Raw genomic sequence first — 15,681 nt, forward strand, 5'->3', positions numbered from 1 at the left:
CAGTATAAATACACCTTCTGATGTAGTTGTTTGAAGGTTTTTTGTGTCATCTGGAGTTGGAATAATATTAAAAACATAATATTGTAAGTAGCTTTTTTATTTTATTTTTTTATTAACTGAATTATGGTCTGAATGAAATTTAATTATGGCCTTATCACTGTATTCTTTGCAATATGTGACAGTGATTAATGAAAGACAAACAGTGGTAATATAGTGATGAATTGTAGATATCATGATCAATATACTTGCTAATAATCATTACCAATTCAGAAATAAGGTGAAGGACAGTTTTAATGTCCTGATGGAAAATATATATTTTTTAAATGTGATGCATGTAGAATCAGCAGATAATAAAAGAAAAAAAATTAAGTTATGATAAAAGGAATAACAAAAGTTGAATTGGTTATAAAATGGTGAATTATATGCAGTACAAAAAGACATATAGGTCAGGAACAAATGCACAAATACTGGAGCAAAATTCAAGTGTCTAAATTATCTATATGTGCATAAGCATAACTTGAGGCTTTTAACAAGTTTTTCAGAATAATGAAAGCAGAAAATTCAGCTAGCTGTAGACAAATAACAGGATATGTACTGTGGTCTATGCAGTAAAGTCACGCTGAGCTGTTGTGCGCTGTGGTTACAGGCACAGTTGGTATATCTGTTTTCTAATGAAAGTAAAGTTAGTAAGACACATGAGATAACAGTCTGCATATGAATGTTACAATAGATAGCAACAGTCTGGTTCTGAAAGTAAAAATCCAATCATTCCCAAAGCAATTTACAGTGCATTCAAGGTATTTCGTCGACTGAATTTGCACATCTGTAGCAACTCTCAGTCACTTGAAAGGATTCAAGTTGGAAGTCACTGTCCTCTGGAAACATTTCAGAGAGCACTTGCTTTGATGGCCACCTCATCTGCTGCCACAACGCAGGACCTGATGAGCATGAGACCCCTTAAATGTAGGTTGGATGTTCAGACAGTCGCCTGCCATTGCTGTCTATTTGAAAAGAAGCACTAATTCGAACTCGTTCTGAGGTCGTCTCGCTCATTACAGTCCCAGTACTGAAAGCACTATACAGCTCTCCGTTTATATCACTAGAAGCAGTAGAATTGCATGCTCTCTCGTTAAAGATGACATTATTACAGGCCCTCGTTTTAGTGAAGCACATGAGAGCTCTATCAGTCGAACATTCCTGCTATGAGTTTTTTCCAGGCTTTTCAAAAGCTAATCTGAAGCCTAAAATTGGCTACATTCCTTTAAGATTGTATCCACCCCATTCAAAGCACAGGTGACAAGCAGTTGGAAGAATAAAGTTTATTGCACACACTCTGTCCAGTGTGTGCTGCATATTTGCACTGAGCATTCACACCAGTTTAGGCTGTAGAGTCAGTTCTTTGTGTGTTTCGGAGGCCGATCCAAAGGCAGAGCAGTCTTTATAGAGGCTCACTGGGTTGCAGATGTTATTAAATTAACCATATGCCAGACGGGAGGTTGGGCTTCCCCAAATATTTTTAATAGATTTTATTTTCTAGATATTTCCTCCCTGTCTTCTCTGGTGCTTTCTGTAAAGCACCTTTGCTAGTGAGCTCTCATCATAACGGGTTGTGCTGAAGCATTTGCCTTATGACACAAATTTTGTATACACCCCATAGCAGTTAGTTACAACTTAATTATTTTTTAAGGCTTCACTTTTAAACCGCATAGAAGGCTTTTCCCCACCGGGTGAACATCACTCTCTCTCCTGGTTTTTAAGCATTATAGTAGTGTTAATACCACTCTTTTTTAATACTACCCATTTGGCAAGTTAAATTAAAAAGTCACTCCTGAAGGTTAACCCCTTCTTTGTCTAAAGAAAATAGTGTTCCCGTTTGGCAAACACCTCTTGTTATGCAATATGCCCAACTTCAGGTTGACTGTGAGATTGTTATCACATTGTTTTTATCCTATGGTAAAATTAGGAAGAATTAGACACTTCCCCAGGACAGAGTCTTTCTCTATCACATTATCTGCTTCCCGACATGGCAAAGGAAGTTACTGAGATATTTTTCCTAGAATCCACAAAGGAAGATTCAATTCTTCCTTCAGTTGGTTTATGGTGCCACTGCTGGCAGCCCCTTTTATAACTATGACAAAGAACTGTAAATTCAGTCCTCCCTCCAAACAGTTCCTCACATCACTTGACGTGAGTTCTGTGGAGAGAATTTACTACCCTCGAACTATTTCAGTGTCACTGAGGTATCTGACTGTCCACATTGTTTGGTAGCAAGCGCAGCCAAATGAGTATTGTGGCATTGTGGTATACAGACCCCTACGGTCGACTCATCATCATATCAGCAACTTGAAAGGGAATGTCTAGGTTACTATTGTAAACCCGGTTCCCAGAAAGGAGGGAATGAGACACTACGTAGCCTTGCCTCAATATTGATTGCCTCTGAAAAGGTTTTAGAGATCCTTTTGCCTTCAGATGAATATTATGAGAAGGCTGTCTTCCGGTCCGCCTTATACGTATATGCTCATTGAGCATGGAAGGCAGTCTCTACTGTTTTGCACCTACACATTTAGGCTAGTACACTTCTGAACTTCCACATCAGTAAATATGCTAAATATAAAATTTAACTGAATATCTATCAGCAGCAAGTTTCTGATAGTAACTTTTGTGGTTACTTTATTTACTCAGCATTATTCATCTCAATAAATAATTAAGCTGCTTCGATAAAAAAAAGTATGCAGTAGATTCAATTCAATATGAACAGAATGTTTCTTGTCTAGATTAATATGTGACATTGTGTGTTCAATGAATTTGCTTTGTTTTGCCTGTATTTACATATTAGATCGCTAAGACAAAGTCAATAGTCTCAGCTAAGCATGGTTAAATGTATGATAGTATAATAAGTTAGTTAAATATACAATAAAGGCATCAGTTTTTTTTAAATGCACGTACCATATTAAATTAGATATATTTTCTGTTTAATATTACAGAGAAAAAAATAGCCAGTTTCTATCTAATGGAGGAAATCATCAAGAAAAGCATCTTAATTGAAGATGGTTCACCTGCTAGAAACAAGGACAGATAATTTGGATAAACCTGAACCATATAGAAAAATGACCTTTGGGGAAAGAGACAAAAAGAAACCCCATAAAAGCATTCTACAGGAAAGACAACCCCGATCAATACTGTGGTCAACTTCATCATACATGTTCAGAGAGGAGACAAAGTGTGGTTTGAGATCACGGATGACAAGAGTGACCCAACAAAACCTCTCAGTCAGACCTCTGTCATCACTGTCTATGGTGTTTATTTACAAGAGTTCAATTGCAGTGGCGGCTCCTGAAAAAATTATCAGGGGGGGACAATTTTTCTGATAATGATTAAGGTAACCCATTCAACCCTCTAGCTACATAAGTTACAGGTTGAAAGCAATGTAAGAAATTAGCATCCAGGAGCCTTCATAAGCAAAAATGGTGGCTCAGTGGTTGAGGCTCAGGGTTACTGACCAGAAGGTCAGGGGTTCAAGCCCCAGCACCACCAAGATGCCACTGTTGGGCCCTTGAGCAAGGCCCTTAACTCCAGGTTGCTCTGGGGGGATTGTCCCTGTAATAAGTGCACTGTAAGTTGCTTTGGATAAAATGTAAATGTAATTATTCCACTTATTCATTACTTACATTAATCCAATGTTGTGTGATGTAAAATTGCTAAACAGGACACATTTTTAAAAAGATATGTCCAGCAACAACATAAAGATGGGGGCAGCATGTAAGTCAATACCAGTAGCATTTATTAACTGATCTCAAAAGTATTGGCTTACAAAAGCAAAATAAGTTATCACAGTACAAATAATCAAGGGTGTTCTTTCATTTACATTTATGCATTTGGCAGACGCTTATATCCAAAGTGACTTACAGTGCACTTATTACAGGGACAATCCCCCCGGAGCAACTTGGAGTTAAGTGCCTTGCTCAAGGACACAATGGTGGTGGCTGTAGGGATCAAACCAGCAACCTTCTGATTACCAGTTATGTGCTTTAGCCCACTACGCCACCACCACTTTCACATTCCTCAACACTGCATAAACAATATGCATTTCCATAAACAAATGAAATATCAGCTGAAAATACAAGCAGACAAATTGTTGAGAGAAATGGATCTTTAGAACTACATTTTCTTGACTGTAGGATATCACCAAAGTGCTACTTAATAAAAGCAAATTAACGTTGTCCCAAATAAGTGAATGAACAAGTGAGGCTTGACCTAGTCTGGTCTGTGCATCTTGGCTTTACACATTGAAGACCAAACCAGAATGATGAGGTGCTGCCAAGTTTAACTAAAGAATTCTGATATACACATTAATTACTTACTTCAAAAAGGCCTCATGGCTGAATTGGAAATATGTGCACCAGAGCATAATTCACAACAAGCGAGCAGGAGCTTTTGATAGAGGCTACTGAAAACATTGATGCAAGTTATTGGTAATAAGCAATTTGTATAGACTTCCATATTCTGCCCTCTTGTATAGATGTGTGAAAATGAACATGAACAGTGATAGACATTTTGCCTGAAAACACCATTTGAAAATAATTTTTAGAAAGGTAAGCACAGCTGTTTGTATGGCTTTGTAAATATGAACAACCAAATTCTGGCCAATTGTATAGATTTGTAAAAATGAACATTAACAGATTTTTTTTTAAACTTTTTTTTGAATGAATGAAAAATAACTATTTAAAACAACATCAACTGTGAACTGATTTGGTTTGTGTGTGTGTTAATCAGGAAATCAGGCATGTTGAGGACGAGTTCCCTCTCCATGGAAAGCATGGCCAGTGCATTCAGACGTTCCTGGCCCATTGAATTTTGCAGGAATGTCTTAACTCGTGTCAGAAACATCTCTCAGCTTCAGCTGTTGTCATGGGAGAAGTTATGAGGATGTTCAACAGAGTCACAGTCTCAGAGAATGTCTCCTGGAGGTTGTAGCTCATGAGAACCTGGTACAGTGCCAGTGCGCCACAGCAGCCTTTGAATTCAGGATTCTCATAGATCAGAGCGAGTTCTGTCTTGAGCTTTGCCTTGTTCAGCATGGGGTATGCGTTCACAGTGGCATTCAGAGCCTCATCAGGAAACGAATGGCAGTACCTTTCAAACATATCTGCTTGCAGTAAGGTAGCACTCACAAGGTGGCCAGTGAAAGAGAACCTTGTTTTGGTGTGATCCAGGATGGTGTCGCAGACCTCTTCAGACAGCCTCTGCTTCTCTTCTCTCAAAGCCATTCTGAGTCTTTTGGCTCCTGTTGCTACTTGCAGCTGCTGTTGAGAGCAGTCCCTGAAGGCAAACAGACCAATGTGTTTGTTAGGCTATGTACAGTACTGTAGTCTATGTGATGCACTGGTATATGCAATTTATCCACGTATAGTACAAAGATGCATAAAGTCTATAGTGTTTAAGTTAGCCTTTGTGTCTCACCTAGCCTGGATGTTCAGCACAGTATACAGTATATAAAGTAAGCTAGATTACACCACTGGCCATATATAATGAGAATAATGTAATTTCTAACACAAATGCAGTCTCCTTTCATGCATACATTTTCAAATGACAAAGCTCTGCTTTGACAACGATCGAATGATATTGTTTAATCTTACCTTATGGCCTGCACACTGTTTGTGAAGCTGTCGAGGGAACGTTTGATGAAGACAGCATCGATGTCCTTCTTCTGGAGCTTCTGGTACAGAGTATCGACGTGGGGCATGATTTTGTGAAAAAGCCACAGGAAAAAAATTTAATCTTCATCATGTAGCATCCTCATGTAGCCAGATGCCTCTCTCACGGTGGGCTGGTCAAATGAACCCAATGAACCCGTCCTGATTGCTTCAAAACATTGTATGAGGTCGTCTCGATTCTCATAGACAGTGTTCACAACTCTGCTGTTGAAGTTCCACCGTGTGGATGAAGTTCTGGGCAGTCTTCGTGCAATAGTCTGGTCAAGAATGCTGGTCCGTTTGGGTGACCGCGAAAAAAAAATTGCAATCCCGCTCAGATCGGAAAAGAAAATATTAACTTTTTTGATGTGAGAAGTAGCTTGCTGCATAATCAAATTCAACTGATGCACATAGCAATGCACATAATGGGCATTCTTAAAATGCTCACGCACCTTTTGCTGCACACCAGCCTTCTCTCCCCTCATCACACTGGCTCCATCGTAAGCTTGCGCAATGAGTTTGACTTTCTCGTCGTCGGCAAAAAGACCGTTCAATCTCTCCAAAAGCACACTGGCAATTGAGACTGAGGTTGATTCCGAGATGGGAAGAAACTCAAAAAAGCGTTCCTGCACTTTATGGCTGCTATCGATGTACCTCAGCACAAGCACCAGCTGTGTCTGTGTAGAAACGTCCGTGGTCTCATCAGCTTGGATGGCTACGAAGTTCACCGACTTCACCTCCTCCACAATATGTTCCCTCATGACCGTTAGCATACACTCCAGTAGCTCGTTTTGAATTGTCTTTGATGTGCCCTTGAAAATTTAGCATTTTTAAGATGCTCATCAAACACCTCATCTAACTGTGCCACAAAGTCAAAGAAAAATACCAGGGTTGGTAGAGCTCTCAGTTTCATCTTTGCCTCGCAAAGCTAACTCAAACACTTTGCAAAACTTTACACACTGGATTAGCCGGTTGAGGATGTGGCAGTTCTTGCTAACCTCATCATTGTGGCGACGGACAGCTAGCCTGTATCCCTCATCCAGTTGGGTGGCAATGTTCACTCTCCCCAAAGCAGACAATTTCAAACAACTATCCATGTGGGTCTTTGACAGCTCATGTTTCTTTATCTTTTCTGAAAGATGGTGCATGTCTGTTACACCAGCTTTGACCCTGGGCGATTCGACAGCGGTTCTAAAAGAGAGTATTTTCCGACCCTGTGTAGTTCCTGGATGCGGTTAATTTCTCTCCACTCCTGATGGTCACAGACACTGCCTTGTGTGTCTAGGCCGCAATCACATTGAGGCGGCGTTTGCGGATGATTCATGTTCTCACAGCGATAATTTAACCATGACAACGTTGCGGTCGCGGCTTTCGTTCCTAAAAAGGAACGCCACTCCAGCCGCCCCCGTGTCACTCCTTCTTCCCACGGGATTGAGGATGACCCGTCTGGCGATGGAGGCGATTTGGGGAAGGCAGTGGGCTCGGTTTTGCCGGGTAGATCGCCACGAACTACCCACCCCCCGACAAGCTCGTTGACTTCCATCCGGGCTCGAGGTGAGAGCAGCTCGTCTCGCGGCCAGTCTGTTTACTCCCTCAAGCCCGCTGAGCTGGATGACGAATTCGGTGCTGCATTGGAGAGCATCCCGGCATCTGACGAGGAAGACTCGACTGGACTGCCACCTTCGGTCTGAGGCTGACGCACAAATGGCAGACATGCTTGTCCAGGCTGCCGTGAAAGTGGGGTTGGACTGGAACCATCCATCCTCCCCGCAGCCCTCACAGCTAGACGATTGGTTCCTTGGGTCCGGGCACCACTGACAGCCACGTCACTTTCTTCCCGGAAGTGCATGATGAACTGACGAGGTCGTGGAGGGCACCTTTCACTTCCCGCAACCAACCTCCTCACTCATCCGCTCTCACTACCCTCGACGGCGGGGTGGCCCATGGGTACTCGGAAGTCCCCCAGGTGGACAGAGCATTTGCGATCCACCTATCCACCAGAAAACATTGTCACTGACCGCCAAAGCCTACATGCCACCGGACAGGCCACCTCCGCCCTGCATGCCATGGCCCTCCTGCAGGTTTTCCAGGCACTTAAAGATCTGCACTTGGATATTCCTGACCCAACTTGTTGCAGGAACTGCGCTCTGTAACCGACCTTGCCCTGCGGGCCACGAAGGTCATTGCGCGGACACTTGGGCAGGTGATGGCAACCCTCATGGTCCAGGAACGTCATCTGTGGCTGAACTTGGTCGAGATGCGGGAGGTAGACAAAGCCAGCTTTCTCAATGCCCCATCTCCCAGCTCCACCTATTCAGCGACACCGTTGACCACTTCACCCAGCAATTCTTGGCGGTGAAGAAACAGACTGAGGCCATTTCCCACATCATGCCCCACCGCCGTTTCAGCACAGGCTGTGCTCCATCTGCTCGCTGAGGGAATCCCCCTGCGGCTTCCAAATGCCAGGCAGCTCCGACCCTGAGACCGAGACGATAGCTCCGGTCTTTGCCCCACTGCAAAGCCTCGCCAGGTACGTCAAAAGCGATCGCCCCCTAGTGCCCCCAGCATGGAGCTTGGATGCATGGCTTTCACTTCCCAATCCGTCACGCTGGCTGGCCACGTCTTTATGAAGGTCGCAGAGGCAGCCCTTGCCCCGCTTCGGGAAGCAGGCATCTGCATACTCAACTACCTTGACGACTGGCTCATCCTGGCCCACTACCAAGAGTTACTATGCGCCCAAATGGACCAGGTGCTCAGGCACCTCAGCCACTTAGGGCTTCAGGTCAACTGGGAAAAGAGCAAGCTCGCCCCGGTTCAAAGCATCTCTTTTCTCGGTATGGAGTTCGACTCAGTCTCAATGTCAGCACGCCTCACCAACGAGTGCGCAGTCAGTGCTGAAATGCCTCACCTCGTTCAGGCCAGGAATGTGGGTCCCCCTAAAACATTTCCAAAAGCTTCTGGGGCATATGGCATCCTCCGCGGGGTTGATGCATATAAGACCGCTTCAGCACTGGCTCCAGGCTCGAATCCCGAGACGAACATGGCGCCACGGCATGCACCGTGTGTTTATTTTACCCCCGCCTGCAGCCAAATTTTCAAACCCTGGACAGACCTCTGTTTTCTATGGGCAGGAGTCCCTTTGCAGCAGGTGTCCCAATGCGTCCTTGTCAACACAGACACCTCCAAACAGGTTTGGGGTGCCGTGTGCAATGGGTACGCAGCCGTGGGCCATTGGAAAGGGCCCCCGCTGTGCTGACACATCAATTGCCTAAAGTTGTTAGCTGTACTTCTTGCCCTGCGGAGGTTTGTCCTGCTAGTTTGGGGCAAGCACGTGGTGGTGCTATCCAATCAGACAGCACCACCACGTTAGCGTATATAAATCGCCAAGGCGGCGTACACTCCCGTCACAAGTCACAACTCGCCTGTCGTCTCCTCCTTTGGAGCCAGCAGCGACTCAAGTTGTTGTGCACCACTCACATCCCAGGCAACCTCAACGTGGTAGTGGACGCGCTATCGTGACAGCGTTCGCCCAGTGGAGAATGGAGGCTTCACACCCAGTCGGTCCAGCTGATTTGGGAACGGTTCGGTAAGGCACAGGTAGACCTATCCGCCTCCTGAGAGACTTCCCACTGCCCGCTCTGGTACGTTCGAACGGAGGCTCCCCTCGGGACAGACGCGCTGGCACATAGTTGCCCCACGGGGCTGTGCAAGTACGCATTTCCCCCAGTGAGCCTTCTTGCACAGGTGCTATGCAAGGTCAGGGTGGACGAGGAACAAGTCACTCTGGTGGCCCCTTATTGGCCCTCTCGGACTTGGTTCTCGGATCTCATACTCCTCGCGACAGCCCCTCCCTGGCGAATTCCCCTGAGGAAGGACCTTCTTTCTCAGGGACGGGGCGCTCTCTGGCATCCGCACCCAGACCTCTGGAACCTCCACGTCTGGCCCCTGGACTGGATGCGGAAGACCTAGCTGGCCTACCACCTGCTGTCGTAGATACGATCAACCAAGCCAGAGCTCCCTCTACCAGGCAACTTTATGCCCTGAAGTGGCGCTTGTTCGCGAATTGGTGTTCTTCCCAGCTGAAGACTTATAGAGGTGCGCAGTTGTGTCAGTGCTCTCATTCCTCGCTGCCCCCTGGTCGCCGTGTTTGTAGCAACTCCTCCCTCCCAATGAGGTAGGATCTACCAGCATGCCATTCTCCACATGTGACCTAAAAGTCCATGTGATGTATTTCACCATTCTTTACCTCCCACAGACTGGGCAGGTGTGGTCTCCGCAGGGTCTTTCCCCCCAGAAGAATAGGAACTGGGAAAGAACCCCTTCCCCGATGTGTGTGATAGCGTTAAGTTGGCCCCAGCCACTTTAACTCTATGCAAGAAACATAGAGAGAGATAAGGCACGGCTGGCACGGCTTGCTCCCATGCTTGGCATGTCACCTTGTTCCCCCCATGTCAGGGTGTAAGGAACCAGAAGGTTTTGACAATTTTATGGGACATTGGGGAAGGGTACGTGCAGGCTAGCACAGCCTGTCGTTTTGGCATGCAAACTACCTGCCCGCACCTGTGTCAGCAGCGCGCGTACAATGTTCAGCGAATGGCTTGATTAAAATTGGCCCCTAGTGTCGCTTCTTTGACACAACATCGAAGTGAGCAACAGACGGGGAACGTCTAAGTTACTGTTGTAACTTCCATTCCCTGATGGAGGGAACGAGACGTTGTGTCCTCCCAGCCACGTCGCTGAACCGAGCCACTGTTGCGGCCGAACCTCTTTGTCGGCTCCTCAGACAAATCCTGAATGAATAGACGCATTTCCCTCCCTTTATACCCGTATGTCTGGGGGCGGGACATGCAAATTCTGTCTGCCAATTTCTCATTGGCCTTTTCTCAAATTTCAGAGATGCGTGAGGCTCTCAAGAGAGACCCCTAGTGTCGCTTCTTTGACACAACATCTCGTTCCCTCCATCAGGCAACGGAGGTTACAACAGTAACCTAGATGTTCTTTTCCCCCTGACAGTAGAATAGTGTCAACTGTGTCTCACTGTTTCTGCTTTAAAAGAACAGAAAAAGTTAATGTGGTGCAGCTGACAGTTCTGATGTTACTGTATATTTGGGGATTTGTAAATAAATGTGACTAATATTCCTTTATGAGTGTGTTACTATAACTGTCTTTCTACTGATTTATATTTTGACATGATGTCTGATGTTAATGATAAATGACTGTAATATGATGTTTTTCTTTTTAATTTCAGTCATCATTATGGATTCAGTGGGAGTGAATGTGATAGCAACTGCAGCTCTGGAGAGACCCTTCCAGCTGTGGATGCTGTATGACTGTAGAAAGGATGCACTAATACCAGGTACAAAACATACAACTTTTACAATGTGACAAGAGGAAGAGACAGAGATATACTGTATATAATTGTAATACATTTGTCATTAGTCAGTGACAATGATTTATTTTTTATTTTTCATTGACAGGAATCAGACTTTGGAATAAAGATCAGATTCAGCTGAATACATCTACTTGTCCACAAATCAATACTGATTACAAAGTCACATCTTCAGACTCCTTTGAGGAAAAATCGCACATACTGAACATTGACGGCGGTCTGAAATTGAGTTTTTTATGTGGACTCGTCAATGTAACAGGAGCAGCAAAATATCTCAAAGACACCAAGAAGTCTTTCAAACAACAGAGACTGACTTTACATTATCATTCAACCAGCAAGTTTGAAGAACTGACCATTAATCACTTGACTTCTGGAGATACGGCTCACTACGATGAGGATCTCGCCACACATGTGGTGACAGCAGTGCTGTATGGAGCAGACGCCTGCTTTGTGTTTGACAGAGAAGTTTCAGCAGATGAGGACAAAAATACTGTAGAAGGAGAATTAAAAGCTGCTTTTGATAAATTACAGAGCATCATTTCAGCAGGTGCAAACATTAATCTGAGTATAAATGACATTCAGACGACTGTAGTCCAAAAATTCACTTGTAAATTTTATGGAGACTTTCAGTTACCGTCTAATCCGACCTCTTTTGAAGATGCTTTGAAGGTTTTTGAGGATCTTCCAAAACTGTTGGGAGAAAACCAGAAACTTGCGGTTCCATTGAGAGTTTGGCTTTATCCTTTAGACAAACTCCTCTCAAGAGATGTACAACTTCACAAAGACATCAGCATCGATCTAATCACAGACATTGAATCAGTGATTGAGAGTTTAAACACAATTGAGATGAAATGCAGTGATCTTCTGAAAGACACGCCTGCTTTGACCTTCACAACATTTCATCATAAGATACAAAACATGAAGCAAAACTGTTACAGGTACAAGTTGAGTGTCATGAAGAAACTTGGCTCTCTGTTACCAAACATCCGTGGGAAAGTGACAGAGGAAACGGCACTGACTGATCTTCTACATGATCATGAAGAATCTCCATTCAGAGGAAGTGATCTTGATCGATGGCTGAAAGAGAAAGAGCAGGAATCTGATGTCATGAAAACATTGCTCAGACAACTGAATGACTCTGGAGCAAAAGTAGAAGTCAACCTAAATACAGTTTTAATGGATCTGAAAGTTGAAACTGTTGTCATGTACACTTTCACATCATTGGAGTGGCCAGATGAGCTTCTTTCTAAACAAAAGACTTTCCTGAGTCCTTCAACGAAGGGAAAACATGATGTGAAAATGTCTGAATCCAGGCAAAACTCATGGCTCACTTCTGACATCCAAAAGACTATGAGGAACAACTTGAAGATATTTAAAAACTTGATTGATTCAAAATATCGTAAATCAGCCAAATTTATTGTTGCATCAAAAGAAATGGAGAATATTTCAGGTTCCTGCATCCTCCTGTATGAAAATGGACATGATGAAGCCGTTTGTTTCACTCCTCCATCAAAACCAGACTGTCCAATCACTGAAGAGGTCAGAGGTGCTCGAGTGGTTTTGAAGGTATCTCCATCATGTCCTGCTACAGTAGAACTCAAGTTACTGTATAAAATGAAGGAAGAGAGAGACTGGACATCTCAAACTGTGCTGAAGGATCATACAGTTACTGTAACTGATCTGAGATCAGAAACTGAGTTTGATATTAAATGTGCAGCAGTGGGGAAACTCAACTACACCACTGAATCTGATGTCATCAGAGTAACAACACAGGTATGATGATCAAACATCATCTAAATAACTTATATTAATACTTACCTAAAAATAAATTCCCAAATTAAAACGTTTGACTTTGTTTGTAGAACACATAAAGAGATGTTTTGGGAGAATGTCAGAGCTTCTGTTTATCCTTAGATAGATGGATGATGATTTACACCGCCAAGCAAAAATACAAAGATTGTGATAATCTTCATGATACTTTTATAGTTTGTTGTAGAAAAGAGCAGCTCTTATAATCTGTATGAAGTAAAATCTCATTTTATGTTTCACAGAAAAGAGCAAATGATAAACGATAAAAACATGATTATTTTAATGGGGTAAACTTTCTCTTTTAAATCTAATTGTTAACTGAGCTTTAAAAAATATATATACATATAAAATGGTTTTAATTGTGTATATTTGTTATTAAATATAATTTTGCAAGCAATTTCAGAATTAAACATCATAAAGCATTGTACAACATGTAAACATGACCATATTGTTGTTTTCTGCTTTACATCACAGGAAAAAAATATGAGCAGTTTAGGCAACAAATTTGTAAAAATTGATAAAATTATCAAGAAAAGCATCCTAATTGAAGATGGAAATCCTGTTCGATACCGTCTGAAACCGAGAGAAGACCTCACTGATGAATCTGAACCATATAGAAAAATAACATTTGGGGAGAGAGACAAAAACAAACCTCATAAAACGATTCTGATGGTGGGAGAAACCGGCACAGGAAAAACAACTCTGATCAATACTATGATCAACTTCATCTTACGTGTTCAGAGAGAAGATAAAGTTTGGTTTGAGATCACAGATGACCAGAGTGACCGAACATCAGCTCACAGTCAGACTTCAGATGTCACTGTATATGGTGTATATGCACAGGAAGCTTTAGTCGATTTAACCATCATTGACACACCAGGATACGGAGACACACGTGGGATTGAGTTTGATCATGAGATTAAAATGAAGCTGCTCAGTTTAAGCAAATCTGCAGAAATTCATGAAATAGATGCAGTGTGTCTTGTGATTAATTCAACACAAAATCGACTCTCTGACAGACAACGATACATATTTGATGCAGTTGAGTCTTTATTTGGCAAAGATATTGCTGAAAATATTGTCTTGCTCTTCACACACTCAACTGGAGCTCATCCTAAAAATGCCCTGATGGCCGTTAAAGAGGCGAAAATCAAGTGTGCTGTAAATGACGAGAATCAGCCCGTGTATTTCCTGTTTGACAACTGTCAAGGAGAGACATTTGATGAAGAAATGAGACAGGAACAATCATGGAAACTCAGTTTTACAGGAATGGAGAGATTTTTCAAGTTTCTTGATGAAGTACGAACAAGAACCTTAAAGATGACTCAACATGTTTTACAGAAAAGGAAGCTGTTGGAGAAAAATATTTCTAAACTAAAATCATGTGTTCAAAAACAAAAAGAGCTGAAACAGACTCAAGAAGTTCTGGAGAAACACAAGAAAGTTGTTGAGGTAAATAAGAACTTTGAGTATGAAGTTGAAGTGAAATACAAAGAAAAGGTTGATATTGATCCTTCTAGAGCCAAAGAGGCGATGTGCTGCACCATCTGTGAGGAGAACTGTCACTATCCAGGATCCAGTTGGGTCAAAGATCTCATATGGGGTAGTGTGATGAAGAATGATCACTGTACAGTGTGCACAAATAAATGCCACTACACCAAACATATCAAAGAAGCAAAGATATATGTAACAAAGACAAAGAAGGAGAAGAAAACAAATGAAAGATTAAAGAGAGAATATGATGATAAGATTCATGATGTTGAGTCTGTAGTTAAAAAACTGGAAGAAGAACTGCAAGAATTAGAGAAAGAGAAGATAAAGCTGGTGATTGAAGCGTATCATTGTGTTGAATGTCTGGAGATGATCGCCCTCAACACTGATTCTCTGTTCATTCTTCAGCACATTGATTTTCTCATTGAGAAGTTGAAGGAAATCAATGAACCTGAGAAAGCTGAAACACTGAAGAACATCAAGAAGAGAGCAGGAGATGTTAACATCGGAGCACTGGGATACATGAAAAAATATTTTTAAGAAATGAATAAAAAATATGAAAAAGCATTAAAACATAATCAGAAAATTGCATTCTTATTTAAATAGAAAATGATTTCATGAGATTTGTTGCTAATCATTGATTGTATTCTTTGTAATTGCAATAATGTTTTCATAAATATGTTTTAATTTTAAATAAACTAATATTAAAAGTCTATAAAAAAACTAATAAAATCTTTTAAAGATATTCAGAAGCTAATCTGACAAATCCAGTAATTATTTTGTCTTTATAAGCACTTATCAACCTGGTCTCTTGTGAACATGTCTGTATTTGGTGGACTGATAAGAAGAGTTTGTGCCTTCAAGGCCAAATATACTTCAGTGTTCTGCATTCAAGTAAATCACACACACAGTGAACATGAGGCATATTTATCATCAGCGCAGTTCTCTTTGCATCATTTTGATGCATCTGCTATTGACTAAAGAGAATCACAAAGCAGTGTGCATGTGTCAAACATGTCCGTATGCGCTCATGCATGTTTAAAAGAGTGTACTTTCAAAGTCTGAGTGCTCAAATGTGCACTAGATGGAACGGCACTTGAAATAAGTATAGCATACACAATCCTTTACACACAGAGTTTGTCAAACCAGCCAATCAGATCTTACTAGATTGAGAACGTGTTCTCCAGTTTTGTGTGGAGTGCACTCTTGATGAATGTTCCATATAGAACCCAAAATGGTTCTATTAAACACTTCATATTTGGAACCCCTAAAAGGATCTTTTCAAGGGTTCTATGTCAT

The 15,681-nt window shown here is 42.2% G+C and overlaps 2 protein-coding genes across 2 annotated transcripts; both read left to right on the forward strand.

The window, feature by feature from the left end:
* Window positions 1-28: 28 nt before the first annotated feature.
* Window positions 29-13,077, forward strand: LOC127634934 (verrucotoxin subunit beta-like). The gene is made up of 3 exons (XM_052114698.1): window positions 29-83; window positions 10,942-11,049; window positions 11,171-13,077. The coding sequence occupies exons 2-3, from the start codon at window positions 10,950-10,952 to the stop codon at window positions 12,859-12,861; spliced, it is 1,791 nt and encodes a 596-aa protein (XP_051970658.1). The 5' UTR covers window positions 29-83; window positions 10,942-10,949; the 3' UTR covers window positions 12,862-13,077.
* Window positions 13,078-13,374: 297 nt separating this feature from the next.
* On the forward strand, window positions 13,375-15,003 carry LOC127635048 (uncharacterized). The gene has a single exon (XM_052114830.1). It carries the CDS (start codon window positions 13,375-13,377, stop codon window positions 14,920-14,922), a length of 1,548 nt encoding a protein of 515 aa, XP_051970790.1. The 3' UTR covers window positions 14,923-15,003.
* The last annotated feature ends 678 nt before the right edge of the window (window positions 15,004-15,681 follow it).

The sequence above is a fragment of the Xyrauchen texanus genome, chromosome 42, assembly GCF_025860055.1.
Source record: "Xyrauchen texanus isolate HMW12.3.18 chromosome 42, RBS_HiC_50CHRs, whole genome shotgun sequence".
Classification (NCBI taxonomy): Eukaryota; Metazoa; Chordata; class Actinopteri; order Cypriniformes; family Catostomidae; genus Xyrauchen; species Xyrauchen texanus.

Coding starts and splice junctions, on each gene's coding strand:
- LOC127634934 (XM_052114698.1), top strand. CDS start 10,950: ATGGATTCAGTGGGAGTGAATGTGATAGCAACTGCAGCTCTGGAGAGA. Junction 11,050..11,170: donor AAAGGATGCACTAATACCAG/GTACAAAACATA, acceptor TTTCATTGACAG/GAATCAGACTTTGGAATAAA.
- LOC127635048 (XM_052114830.1), top strand. CDS start 13,375: ATGAGCAGTTTAGGCAACAAATTTGTAAAAATTGATAAAATTATCAAG.